Consider the following 14,821-nt stretch of genomic DNA (forward strand, 5'->3'; position numbering starts at 1 on the left):
TGCTCTGAAACACAATTAATTTATTTGTAGCGGCTTGAAAAAAGGGGAAAATAATAAAATAATAAAATAATACACCTTTAAAATACACTCAGAGTCTACTGATTAACCTATCCACAATTTTGGTAAACTGAACAACGACGACAACAAAAATAAAATATAATGTTGATAGTTTAGTTGCGGATAAGCGATTAAAAAAAGGTGAATTTCATTTGCTCGTGGAGATAGATAATATGGTCATTTCATTAAAAGATCCTAATGTCGATCTGCTCCTCAAAATGGACAGAGATTTCACCTGGTTAAAATTATCCAAAGAACAGCGAACGTAAAACCCACAGGGCTAACCTCCCCGGTCCGTGCGCTCTCTTGATATGAATGTGTTCTACTTGGGAGCGCTACTGTGTTGAGATATTATGTAAATTTAGCGCATAGAGGTTGAAAACTCAGTAGGAGTGGGAGTGGGATTTGGTTGCCTTGCATTATGGGATATTGGTGTCCACTGTGATGGAGACAAACATCGAGCAGATTTTCCGCGATTTTGTAATGAATAAAATCAAAGAAATTGAAGATGAAAGCCAAGATACCAGGTAAGTAACTGTTGTTTCGTCCGTCTCTTAAGAGGGACAGGACGGCTTTTAAGTGTACGTTTTACCACGGTGTCTACAAGTTAGCTCCTGTTAGCACACTACTAGGTGGTGACGAGTTAGCTATGCTAGCTACCCCAACGCTTAACCTAGCAAGCCAACATTTGTTAAGATTCACCGCCTCGTAATAACGTTCTGCCTCGTCGAATTGAATACATTGCAACGAAAAATAACCAAAGAAACCTAGGAACTAGTAAACCAACAAGTGCATTTAATTTTGGTGTTAAGCCACAAGGAACGTGGTTACATTTTCATATACTGTGCGGTGTTGCCTTAATGTAAGGTAATGCTAACTGCTAGTTGTACAGCTTGTTGATGGCAGGGCCAAGGCTGGAAACAAATTCGGCACAGCACGGCAGACAGGGTTGATTTGTTATGTTTTTCGAACAACCCACGAATGTAACTATTGAACCCATAGCTTTGAATGTAGGGGATGTTTCACCTTGGTGATAATCCACCTGGCCTTGGATTTCAAAGTGTTTTGTAAACTACAAGGTGTTTACTTTACGGACAAAGTCAATGATTTAGACATACCTCATTTGGATATGAAAATATGATTATGTCAGTTCTGAACAGTGTAATTTATAAGTGGAAACCTTTATTATTATTACTCTGCCGCTAGATTCGATGTTTCAAAGTAGATGACATGTTTTGTATATCTCTGTGAAATGTTTTGACTCACTTTGGCTTCCCAGCCTCACAGAAGAACGTCATTGTTACAGTGGAGGGCTACAGTTTGAGGATGTTTCAGGAAAAGGAGTCGCTGATTCAGTGTCAAGCCCCTTACAACCAGTCGCTGTTGAAGCAACAGGCACCTTCACAGGTGAGCTATTAGAGTGCATTTTGAAGCTTATATCAACACAAACATCTCAGAAAACACTATAGATTCACTGTTGCCTTCACTTCTTCTGTGCAGGCAATATGAAAAAAGAAGGCCTACAAGCCCCAGGCCAAAAAGACAAACGCGATGCTAGACATAAGAAAAATAAGAAGCACAAGCGACATAAAAGCAAAAAGAAAAAGAAGAAGCACAAGGAAGAGAAAGAAAGTAGTTCAGAATCTGGTTTGGAATCAGAAAGAGAGACTCAAATGGAAGGAAGGTAGGTCCTTTTGTTTTTCAGACTGTCAGTTCTGAAAAAAAGACGTGTAGTATTTGTGTTGAAGGAACCATTATGTGTCTTGAAAGGTGTTGTGTACCATTAAACATGTATCATTCTAGTACAAGCCTATTGTTTTGTATGTGAAGATTTGCTTATGGCTGGTGGAAAATTGTATAGTTGGTTTTGCAGACAATTTTACAGGGCACCGTACTCATTTATTCTGTGGGATTTAGTGTTGTTTTATTATCCTGATGGTGCCTTATATGTCTGTCATCTACAGTGTGAAGAAAAAAAAGAGAAAGAAAAAGAAGAAAAGGAGAGAAATAGACAAGAAGTCTGGTTCTCACTCGCAATCAGAAAGCAGTTCAATATCTGGGACAGAGTCTGATTCTGAATTGAATCCACCCTTAGTTGTGGACTCCAACAGTCAAATGGAAAAGGCTTTGCCTCTTTCCTCTGTGGGTGAGGTAGGGTTGAATTCTGGTCCGACTGCAAAAGAACACAGTTCAGCTCCAACATCTGGTCCAGTGCATGTCCAGACATTAGCAGAGCATTCAAAGACATCAAATAGTGGTTCTAATAAATTACAGGATCTTCCTGATATTATTCCCAAGCTTGAAAACGCAGTTAAGAAGAACAAAGGTACCGAAATTAGTAAAGAAAAGAAGGGGAGAAGCCGATCTTCCTCACAGTCTAAATCCTGTGCACTAGCTGAGATTAGGAAGGCAAGACGGAGCTGTAGCCACTCCCAGAGTCCAAAACAGGCTTCAGGTAACTCTCATTCTCCCAGGTCTAGGTCATCTTCAAGTAGAACTTCCAGATCTACTTCTAGGAAGAACATCAGGTCCAGAAGACAGCCCTCACGGTCCAGATCAGACCGACACAGGTACAGAAATTCATCTACTAACAGGAGAGTGCATAAATCCAGGTCCCAGTCTCGAAGTCGACGACAGAAATCAAGTTCTATTTCATACTCCCGAAACAAAAGGGACAGAACAAGGTCCCCTCGACATAGATCTTCTGCACGATCCCGCCTATCAAGGTCAAGGTCTCGAGGACGCCGTCGGCACTCTGGGTCTCGTTCAGCCAAAGGGATTAGACATTCAAGATCAAGGTCGAGGTCTCGACGTACCAGATCAAGATCAATTGTTGTCCTGAGGGGGAACAGGAAGTCTAAATCAAACTCACGGTCTAGGTCTCCACGTCACACCAAACGTTCGAGGTCCAGGTCCCGAGGGAGGCAAAAACGTTCAAACTCGAGGTCCCAGTCAAAACAGCACAAGTATAAATCTTCCAAGAAAGAATGCAGTTCTGAAAATGAGCCAAAATCTAGGTCTGTTTCACAAGATAGGCTGAGTAAAACTGAAGAACATGAAAAAGGTTCAGTTGTACATACAGGTAGCGATAGCCATGCTGATTTAAGTTCAAATACAGAGAAACCCAAAAATCTTGCAGTGCCTCTTAACTCATCTCTCTCCCCTGAAGTGACATTAGAAGGCAGTGTAAGGACTGAGGGGAACCTTGGGGCTCCTAAAGGGTCCTGGAGACCAGTTCCTTTCTTAGTTGATGGCTCTGTTTCTTCTGTAGCTACTGAGCATATTGGGGACAAACCTTCAGAGAAGTGCATTATTCCCGAAATGCCTTTGAATACGCAGTGGCCACCCTTGAAAAGTGTCCCAGGGCAAACTTTACCTTGCTCTGAGAAGAAAGAGAAAGGATTAACCACAGATTGTGAGGCCACATCAGGATTAGGATCATTTCTGAACAAGTCTGTAGCTACCCAACGGGACAATTCAACTCCATCGAGAAGACAAAGATCCAGATCTACATCATCAGGTTACCGAAAAGGATCAAGTTCTAACTCCTCATCCCCTAGGAAACGCTCCAAATCACCTTCAAAGAAGTCTTCAAAAAAGAGGAAATCGCGTTCACCTTCTCACAATGGCAAAAAGAGGTCTAAATCTAGGACTCCGATGAGAAGAAAGTCATTGACTAGAAAAAGGAAGTCTAGATCTAAATCCAGAACTCGAACAAGGCACTCCAAGTCAAGATCACCAAAAAGGAAAAAGTCACATTCACCAGTGCACAGAAGGAGATCCAAGACTTCTGATAGAAGCAGACAGTCAAAGTCTCGGTCCCCTACCAGAAGAAGATCTCGATCTCGGTCTCGCTCTAGAAGGTCTCGCTCCAGTTCCCACAGGAGGAGAACTGGCTTTGGTCGAGTATTAAGTCAACGGGACAGATGGAAACGTGAGCCAAGCCACTCCCCTGTGCTCATCCTTCGTAAGAAGAGATCAGCTTCACGCACTCGTCGCAGTACTAGCAAGACACCACCACGCCTTACAGAGCTTGGTAAGAGCAAGAGTCTCCAGTCCACATATGCATATACTCATATTATAGATTGATATTTCAGCAGCTTTCTCTCTTTTTCACAGATAAGGACCAGTTACTGGAAATTGCAAAGGCTAATGCTGCAGCTATGTGTGCCAAGGCAGGGATGCCTATCCCTGAAAGCCTTAGACCCAAAGCCATTCTTCAGCTACCCCTACCAACACCAAATCCGTCACCATTGTCTTTACCCTTACCCCTCCCTGTTAGCCTGCCCCTGGGTATGCCCGGCATTTCTAATATGACCATGAGTGCTGCTATGGCCAGCATGACTGCTGCCACTATGACTGCTGCGCTTTCTAGCATGGGAGCCCTAGCTGCTATGTCACCAATGGCCCCATTACCTACAATTACAAACAAACCTCCACCTGCACCAACACCAAATCTGGCCAGTATTGAGGAAGCAAAACGAAAGGTGACCAAACAGGCAAACAGCTTCAGCATAAAGGAGCTCACAGAGGTAAGGAGGATGATTTGGAGGAACTTTTCTCTCTTGTGGATGTGTATAAACATGGTAGATCGCTGTGCTCTGTATTGTCATTGAGGAGACTTTTTTTGTTCATAGAAATGCAAGAAAATTGCAGAGAGTAAAGAAGAGATGGCTGTTGCTAAACCTCATGTGTCAGATGATGAAGATGAAGAAAAGCCTTTTGGAGGTGTTGCCCTCAAGGAGAACAAGGGCATCACTTTCAGTCTCAATGTAAGCCAGGTGTCATCATGACATTATTTGTGCTGATATGTTTTCTTCTTTAATTTCTATGTTTTATATTGTATTTGGGAAGGATGTGTTTTCTCTGTGATTATCGTCATAGTTAAGACATTAAGTGTCTGTTTTGGTTTGAGGTTTAGAACTGAAGAGATGCACTCAGCTTTGTGAATGGTTGAAGTAAACTGCACTGCCTTAGTCTTTTGGACTGTGCCACCTTACTCGCATTGTAATTTATTGGTTGATCGCAAAATGTTTAAACAATTTTAGATATTTTGATGTTTACTTCAGTATCTTTTAAACAATTCATGCAGGTATTGAAGTAAAAAGATCTTTGCTCATGGCAGTCTACCAACCATTCACCAAGTTGAATGCATTTGTTTCTCCCACATTTTGCAGTAACCTCCCTCCTCCTGTACCGCCATGTCCCTCCCCCTCCTTCAGAACCCCTTGGTGAAGCCAGCGGTTCGGTCGGAGGCTGCCTTTGCCAAGGAGTTTCCGGTGTCTTCAGGCTCTCAACACCGCAAGAAGGAGGGAGAAGGAGCATATGGTGAGTGGGTCCCTGTTGATAAGAGGGCAGAAAAGGCGGGATCTTCTTCACTAGCTCCTGGTGGAGCTGAAAACCAGAGCAAAGACATCGACAGTGTCTTCCCTGATGCACCATCACAGGTGGGCAGTGAGCTCTCAGACCCCAGCTCAGAACTTTCAAACCATATGGACAAACTTCTTGATTTTACTGATGCTTTTTTTTCTTTTTTTTTTTCTCAAATCCTAGCCTGTGGATATCACGCTGGCTGTTAGCGAGAGGGCAGTAGCACAGAAGAGACTGGCAGAGAACCCTTTTGATGTCAATGCAATGTGCATGTTAACTCGGGCTCAGGAGCAGGTACATGTCAAATCCAATAAGTGCACCAGCGTCCTTAGATGTTTTTTTTACTTGTGAATGGTTTCGAAGAGAGCAGCAAAATCTGTCACCGTTTGACTTAAACATTGAATTTGACCTCGACAGGTGGATGCATGGGCCCAGTCCAATACTATACCAGGACTCTTCACCGGTTCCACAGGTGCACAAGTGCTGTCATCTGAGGAGCTGACCAACAGTGGGCCACAAGCATGGATCAAGAAGGTACTGCCATGACCCAGCATCACTGTTGTGCTTTTGACAGTGGGTCCTGTCCTCAAGGCAGGCAAATGTGTGAATGTTGTATTTGGCTGTGTCGGATGAGAGAGCGTACTCAGAGAAGTCCCCCACTATCAACCCTGTTTTTTTTATTACAGACACAACACAGTTCAAAACAGCAGACTTCTTCTTTTTTCCTTTGCTGGTGACCTTTTCATGTCATTCATCTTCTCCCTTCATTTTTCTAAAAAGTTCTTTGTATCAGATGTCCTTCTGCTTTAACACTTGAAACAAAAGGACATCAAAGAGCAACATTGTCTATTCTGACTGTTGTACTGTAATCCTGCAACACAACCACTTTGCAGTGAAAAGTTACTGCCCTTAAATATGCATATATTGTCACCTGTGAAGTTTGTGTCAGTTGGTGTACCCACCTTGCGGTTTCCAGTGATTCACAAGATTTTTTTTGACATCCTTATGCAACAAGTATTGACCCAATTCATTTGATGTGACGTCAGCGTAACCAAGGACAACCTTCTGTTAAGAGACCGCATAGACTTCCTTGCTTACTGACATCAGCAATGGTTCCAACAAAGAGAGGGGCTTTTTGTTCCACTCAACTCAAAGTGGAGACATTCTCCTTTACCGTCTAGACTTGAACATGCTGTTCCCATGCAGTTGTCCTGATGCAAATGAAACCTCCAGAGTTTTAGCAGTGTGTGAGGTGGGCACACCACTCGAGCACAGGCAATCAGATGTGTTACGTGTGACATTCTGTTGTAGCAGGTGCACTGCGGGATTGGCACCGTACTGCAATGGGTGACTAGTCTGTCTACTTTAAAATCACCTAAATGAAGGACAGAGAAAGAAAAAGAAAGGGTGGGGAAGGAAAAGGAGATGAAGTAAGTCTCTGCCATCCTCCTCCTCCAACACTTCTGGAATGAGAGAGTCGACAGTTCACAGTATTCCCAAGAACTGTGACCAGACATTTCTGGATTTCCACATCTTACAGTGAAATAGTACCTGGTTCCAATTTTCTTTTGTGTTTGAAAGCCCAATTTCATTCAGAATTTTTTGACCAACTACCCTGTCAGACACTTCAAACCTATTGCGCCAAAAAGTTTTGGGGAAGACAAATTGAGCTGGGTAGTAGTCTGGGTGTACCCCTTTCTTAGACCAAGGTTATTATCCTTTGTACCTCTCAGAGTCAAGAGGACATCAGGTATGTTTTACCAAGGCTTATGACTTTTAGTCATGTCGTTTTAGGATTTCTTTTCTGGTTGTGCAGAAGACTGCTAGATCATTTTGGCCTTTCCCGTCGTGTGTATAATGGACAGTTTAGCTGAAAGACTCATTGTCCCCGACCATGCTGACTACTGTGTAAAAGAATCCTTATGCTTATATTTGGATGTGGTAATCCCATGCTTCTATATAGACGTGGAATCCCTGTGAGCTAAATAAATGACCGAGAAATTCCATACCCTCTATCGAGAGATGTCATGACATTCACACAGTAGAAAGGGAGTAATCCATTTAATCAGAGTGAGGTTTCTGATATGGCCAACTTTACCTAGTTACCAAAAGAAACTGGCCTATAGTTACTGTTGAGATTCCTCAACAACCAATCCCTCAGAGGACGAATGTGTAATGCCAATCTGTTTACACACACCTGTCTGTTTATTTCTGGTCCTGACACTAAAGTTGATAGCAAGACTCAAATGGTTCAAATGATCTAGAAAGTGACCAATCCATCAATCAAGAGAGCCTTTAGTTGGACAGGATAAAACATGTCCACATTCTCTGATTCGGTGTCGGTTACTGAGTGAAAGCCTTGTTCTTTGTTTTCTGCATCATCCTGCTGACCACACACTTTAGCTCAGCTTCCCAGGTATTAACTGGACTCAGTGGTCAAGTGTCAGGGACTCACTGTGCCCTGGTGAAGGGGCCCCATCAAGAATGTCTGTGTGTATGTGTGGGTTTTTTGTTTTGTTTTATTTCTTTCTTTATTTACTTTAAATTCTTACCCGTAGAGCTGGGAAGGATGCTGGGGTGGGATATGGGTAGAGGGGTGGGGGTTCACAGTCTGACCTGTGAACTCTCACCCCTCTGTATGGAAACTTGTTGCAGGGTCAGTCCTTGTAGCTGCCTTGTTGCCATGGTCACTGTCAGGCCCCTCCCTATCACGTCAGATGCACAGCCGATGATGGGGGCCTAGGTACGTACGTCATACAGCAACATTATTTTGTACATGTGGATTTGTATAATATGTGCACAAAATGAAGACGTTTCTGGAATGTCCTGCTGTGTTTGCCTTACTTGAGCTTTTGTCAAAGGTGGTACATAGGTATGTCTGGCAATCTACCAGAGGTAAGCTAAAAGAGTCAGAGTACATGGAAAATTTATTCCCATATGAGGGTTAATTCTCATTTAAGAGGACATTTGATGGCACTGGTGTGTGTTAAATTTGTACTTAATGGCTCTAAACTTCTGAAACTGGAGGACTCAAAAAGTACATTTCAAACTGAGAAAATTATTGAAGGTCTATTTGCAGCCTATCAAATCTGAACTATTACAAATACTGATTTTTTTTTTTTTAACGGCAAATTTGCTGAGTTCACCATATTCTCAGAACGATAGTAAAATAAATGGAAAATTGAAATGTTACTCTTTGTTCACTCAAACTATTTAGTTTGACATTCTTAATAAGATGGTCTGTATTACGTAAAAGAGTGGGATTAATTGACTGCAGCCAAGTTGTTGTGGCCACTTGTGGCTGGTCTTGCTAATCTTAACCAGACTCTTGATTAAATCTTTCAGTGGGAACATGTTCTGGCTTCTTATTGTCTTCCTTTCGCCCATTTGCCTCTTTCTGCCCCTTGTCTGTCCCCAATCCCCTCAGGACCAATTTCTGCGAGCTGCGCCAGTCTCGGGGGGTATGGGAGAGTTACTGATGAGGAAGATGGGATGGCGTGCCGGAGAGGGGCTGGGAAAACACAGGGAGGGCACGGTTGAACCTATCGTGATCGACTTCAAAACTGACCGCAGAGGTGGGTGGTTGAGATCATGGGATATTTAGGGGGTAGTCGGTCATCTTTGAGTATCGGTCGGCGTTATCAATGGCTGATCACGTTTGTTGTCTGTGCAGGCCTTGTCGCAGAAGGGGAGAAGACCCAGAAGTCTGGCAATCTGGTGGTGATGAAGGATCTACTTGGTGAGTCTCCCACAAAACACAAGTCATGCCAGCATCAGCCTCTTCAGGTTACTGATCAAACTGTCCTCTTTGATCTGTCCAGGAAAACACCCAGTGTCTGCTTTGATGGAAATGTGCAATAAGAAGAAATGGGCTCCCCCAGAGTTTGTCATGGTTCACCACAGTGGACCTGACCACCGCAAGAACTTCCTTTTCAAGGTCAGGACAGATGAACGACCTTTAACAGTTGAAATGCTGATCTCTCAGCGAAAAGGATAGATCGTAAATGCGTCACCTTACATTTACATCTTGCCCTTGAGGCATCTCTTACGTGGTCTTTTTTTTTCTCCCTAATAAGATTTTCAGAAGTTGTTGTTCATTCTTTCACTAGTATTATTTTTGGTGCGTTTTTTTTTTTTTTTTTTTTTTGGTCTGTGTTCTCAGTCATGCCATGCCCCCCCTTTTCATCTAATCCATACATTTTTCTTCCTCTGACAGGTGGTAGTCAATGGGAATGACTACCAGCCCCAGACGTCCAGTCCTAATAAGAAGCATGCAAAGGCAATGGCGGCTACCGTGGCCCTGCAGGCCATGGGTGAGGTGGCCGGAGACAGTGTCCACACGGGTCCAGTTTTCACTGCAGCCACCGGCACCTGATAACCCAACTAAGACAAACCACAGACACACAGAAGCACATTTTGTTATAATGACTGGGTTTTTTGTTTGTTGAATAGTAAGAATTTTACAAAAGCATTGAATAAATCTGTAAGTTGTTGGTAAATAATTGCTGCTTGATGCTTTGTCACTTTGGTCAAGTATTTGAGAATTTGTTAAGACTACCCCCTTTCATTATCATCTAAAGCATGTCTGTGTGGACTAGATCGGTGAACGTATCGTAGTGCGGATTCAAACATCTACCCCTATGACCACCAAAAAGAAAGCGCAGGCTTGAAAACCGATCATTTTCCAGTGCATCCAAAGACTGCTTTTTGTGCTTTTATTTGTAAATGAGCAGTTCAATCAAATGTTGTAAGCAGACTGTTGTTTCAAAAAGCAACTAGATTGTTCTGTGAAAATGCCAGTTTATTAGTGTAAACTGAATAAAGGGATGTTCCTTGTATCTAAACACTAAAATGTCGTTTTTGTCGTTATCGTTGCTATTTTAGCGGTGCATTACCAGTAAGATTTGACTTGCACTGTGGTCATTGCCTGATGTTTATATATGAAATATATGAAAAGGGTGAAATGCTATAATGACATTAAGGTCATTGGTCATTAAGGCCTAATGTTAAAATCCTATGACTGAGCCCAAGGCCCGTAGTTCAGCATGTTCAGTATGTGTGACGCTCCCTCTCCCTCCTCACACCCATTCCTCTGAAGGGTTTGGTTTATGTTGAAGAATGAACAGCATTCACACCGTGGCCAGATATGACCCAAAAATATCTCTTGATAAGTTTGCCTTTAGAGTTGAAGCAACATGGTCTCTTTAATGAGTCATGATTACACAAAACAGGAAGTCACTTCAGACAGCATGCACAATGATTCTGTTTGTTTGTTTCTTTTGTTTTTCATAATTTCCTGGTTTTTACCAAATTAATGCATATTACGTGCCCTCTCTTTGAACTTTGTCACAAGTTCTCTATTAGAACTCAGCAACTCTTATTTTTTGTTTGACAAGGAAGTGCAAACTAATCAAGTGAGCATTCAGAATGCTTAAGATATTTATAGAAATGCTAAAAATACACATCAATACCCATTTTACTGTAGTCTACGAGTACAAACTTAAGTAGGCCTCGGTGATGGATGAATCACACAGCACTTACTCAGTGACATACATCAGTGGTTCGTAATCCATTCCTTGTGGGTCTCCTGCCCTGCACATGTTTGATTTAACCCTTCATTATCATAGCTGATTGGCTTAATCAAGGGTCTGATGATTAGGTGATTAGTTAATAGTGCATGGCAGGGGTTCCATGAGGAATGGAATGAGGACCACTGACATCAATCAAGAGTTTACAGTAGTTCACGCAATAATCGTTGATCCACATTTCTCATGGTTTGATTCAACACTAATAACAGAAAACTTGTCAGTTTTTCTAACACATAATCAGACAATACTGATTGATCCAGCATATTACACAAATTTAGAAAAATGCCATTAAATGACTTGGCTGAGATTTTACCATTATAAACACGATCTTCAAACTGAATAAATATAACACCAGAATTAGGATCTACCTGTGCTGTAATTCTAATGATCACCCATTCTTAATGCTGTAAAAAATGGTAATCAGTTGACCTGATGGGAAGTCAGCATATAATTAAATGGCATTTCCTGTATGGAACCCAAAAAAGACATGGTCTCATTGCAACAGGTGCTGGTGGCTTAGTTTATATTTGCTTTATATTTGCAGTTTATATCTTTATATTTGCTTGTTTTGTATATATTTACTGAATGAAGATGTGCTTTGTGAAGGGCTGATTAGAACTGTGTGCATCTTAACAACTGGCAGATGTTGTCACTTGCATCTTGAAACACTGCTAGCTTCCTCACTAGCTTCCTGTGACGGTCAATTACTGTGTTTGTAATAAGTATTATGAATTGGAGGTTAATCACTGGAAACATATAACGAATTTCCTCATTTTGAAATTTGGTACATCAGAGTTTTCCAAGCAGCATTAAAATGAACAGCACTCCTACAGTCACAACAAGAACACTTGCAATGATTCCAATACGGATCCAAGGTACATTATCTTCAACATCCACTTCATCTGAACAAAAAAAACCCAGAAAAACAAACAAAAAAACTTTTTTTTTAAAAGGTTTACAAAGTTTACAAGGTAATAGTCCCACCCATCCACAGAAATATAGAAAAATGTTATCCGAGTAAGGATATTGCTGACATTGTTTTTTGCAATTGTTTGTTCTTCTTTATGGTCATGGTATGGTGAGTTTAATGTCTTATTTTCAGTTAATCCTTAACAATGGTTGATCCTATAGAAATATGTCTATGAGACTGCTTACCATTAAATGTCTCTGGAGTTGATGCCACCACCACTGGCTCTGTGAGGGCCTCTAATGGAAGTGGCAGTTCTGATGATGATTCTCCTGAAATCATAAAACAAACGTAATGCACGTATGTATTTCAAAGCTCTATTGAAGTAACGAACCAATTTTGCATCAAGGAAGAGATCTGTTAATGTGTTATTTAGCCAGCATAAAAGATAAAAATATGAAGGGAGAAGGGTAGAAAACACAAAGTTATGCAGAATAATTTTAGTACCTTGAAGAAAATCTCTTGTAGCAGTGCTACTTTCAGGGGTCCTGATCTCAGTGTCAGATTCGCCTGTAGGTCCTACAGACAATGACAACGTAGAGAGCGCAGTTAAAAATGACATTTCAACAGCCAAATCAGTTTACAAATTTACATTTAGTGATTCCTTAGGGAGCTCAAAAAGCATATTGACTGATATCATTTGCTGTTTCCATCAGAGATGCACAACATTCTTGGGGGAAAAAAAAAACAACTTTTGGTTTGTGCTTTTCCTCCAAGAATTTGCTTGCTTGGATCTTAGCAATAATGTTGACTTCACCAACAATATAAGGACATATGGTAAAACTGGTACTGTCTGAAGTACAGCACACAAAATACAAGAGGCCTTTGGCTCTTCGTACCTAAAACAGTGAGCGAAACAGTCTCTGGCACCCCATCACTCAGAGCCTGGGAATTAACGGTCTTGTAGCGGCATTGGTAGATGCCTTGGTCTGAATGGCGCACATCGTCTATGGTAACGTGAAGGTAGCCAAGGCTAATGTCATTCATGTATGTAAACGTCCGACTCAAATTGTAATCTCCAGTAGTATGGACCTTTCCAGCACGGAGAGAGAGAAACTCCTCGTCGTCTTGGAGCCACTGAATGTACAGTTTCTCAAAAGGAAGAACTTTAGGGATACCAGCATAGCAGGGTAGAACAACTGTCTCTCCTTCTTGCGCAACCATATCCTGAGAAGGTGATGGGGCTTTTAAAGTGTGTATGGCAGAGAGAAGATAGAGAGAAAAAGAGAAAGGGGAAGTGAGAGAGTGAGAGAGAGCAGAAAAACAAAAACAGCTAAAACCATACAATTTGGCTGTGATGACGTGAGTCACATTTAATACAGATTTCAGTAACACAGTAAGAGCAACTACATGTATTGCAGTGGCAATTTAAATTTCTTGGTGTGTCAGAATAACAGGTGAGGAGTGAATTAAAGAGTTTTCTTTTTTTTTTAACCGGTTTTCAAACCTCACCCAAGACGTTAAGGTCCACAGCTGCAACTGTCCTCTTCGCCTCCCACATACATTCATACAGGTCAGTGTCAGTTATTATCGCATTGTAAAGAACAAGAGAAAAATCCCCCTGCGCGATCTCCTCTGTGGATAAGAAACTGACACGGTCTTCGAATCCTCGACCGATTGTTATATTTCCACCCTGGTATGTGGCCACGTCCTTGCCCAAAGCTTCCCAGTGCACGTGGATTTGGTCAAAAGGAGTGTCTAAGTAGTCTGTACCATTGCAGTTCAGCGTCACATTTCCACCAAAGTCCACAGAAGCCTGATAAATTTCAACATATGCTGCAAGGCATACTGGAATCAAGATGGATGTGAAACAGATGCACGGTGGGTAGAAGAGAAAGAGAGAATGGGGAGAAAAGCACATTAAATGATTTTAAGACAACACATTGCTTAAATTCACACACGGTGGGTGAGAAGTCATGTGATGGTCAGTATCTATCTACTGGCACATGTACAGTAGTTTGGAAGGATTTGAATATCTACTTAAAAAGAGCAAAATCTTTAATTCACTTGATTGTGGCAATTACCTGTTAAGATTGAATGTAGAATCACTATGTGAATCCTCATTTTTCACAAGGCTTCTTAATGACAATCTGAAAAAAAAAAAAAAAATAGTGAAACAGATGCTATTCTTGGCAGAGCGACTGGATGACAATATTCATATATTATTTTTTTCTCTTTTTTTTATGGAGCATGAGGTATATCTCTGACGGGTGTGACCAGGGTTACATATAAATCCATATTTCATCACACTGGTGTCAGCAGTGGGATGGGGGCCACAGAGCAGTACGCAGGACATGCTGTGCACCTGAAGCCATGCACCGAAGGAACAGGAGAAGCTTAATGGACGTAATCAGCTGATTTGTAATATGAAACTACTACAAGATGCCCAACCCTTTGGCCAAAGTGTCAAACAGCTGTCTGGATCAAAACATGCTTCCGACCGAAGCCCGTGATCCCAAACACATACATCACAACTTACCTCTTTAAAGTACTGAAGAGGATGATCTGTCTCTTCAAATGTGTGTGTGTGCGCATATCAGTGGCTACGTAGTCCTGTAAAGCATAACCAATTCATGACACTTATTGAGTTTATAAAGACTACAAAGAATTTGTGCATAGCATCATGCACAATGACTTCCAGCACGTGCCTGTACTTGTTATTTACTACTTCACTATTTATCAAAAATTAAACGGTCATTGGCATGCACTGTTACATACATATTTTAAAAAAAACAAAATCGTATATTCATTGTAAATGTGCTCTATAGAATGTTACTAAAAAATTCCAAACTGAAAATTAAACGAGTATTTTGTGATAACAGTCGTTCAATTGTTAAAT

At 41.4% G+C, this 14,821-nt stretch overlaps 1 protein-coding gene across 3 annotated transcripts; it reads left to right on the forward strand.

Annotated features, from left to right (window-relative positions):
* The first annotated feature begins 501 nt into the window (after positions 1–501).
* Positions 502–10,239, forward strand: sonb (SON DNA and RNA binding protein b). Of its 3 annotated transcripts, XM_030779695.1 has the most exons (13): positions 502–584; positions 1,337–1,464; positions 1,558–1,741; positions 2,022–4,093; positions 4,177–4,589; positions 4,695–4,829; positions 5,280–5,504; positions 5,611–5,721; positions 5,845–5,961; positions 8,855–9,002; positions 9,101–9,166; positions 9,249–9,364; positions 9,644–10,239. In XM_030779695.1, exons 1-13 carry the CDS (start codon positions 502–504, stop codon positions 9,800–9,802), a joined length of 3,957 nt encoding a protein of 1,318 aa, XP_030635555.1. In that variant the 3' UTR covers positions 9,803–10,239. The 3 variants fall into 3 exon arrangements, 2 of the variants coding, with proteins under 2 accessions (XP_030635555.1, XP_030635556.1); XR_004025411.1 differs by lacking the exons at positions 9,101–9,166; positions 9,249–9,364; positions 9,644–10,239 and adding an exon at positions 8,083–8,170 and having other exon boundaries at positions 8,855–8,938; XM_030779696.1 differs by lacking the exons at positions 8,855–9,002; positions 9,101–9,166; positions 9,249–9,364; positions 9,644–10,239 and adding an exon at positions 8,083–8,529.
* The last annotated feature ends 4,582 nt before the right edge of the window (positions 10,240–14,821 follow it).

This window comes from Chanos chanos, chromosome 7 (genome assembly GCF_902362185.1).
Source record: "Chanos chanos chromosome 7, fChaCha1.1, whole genome shotgun sequence".
NCBI lineage: Eukaryota > Metazoa > Chordata > Actinopteri > Gonorynchiformes > Chanidae > Chanos > Chanos chanos.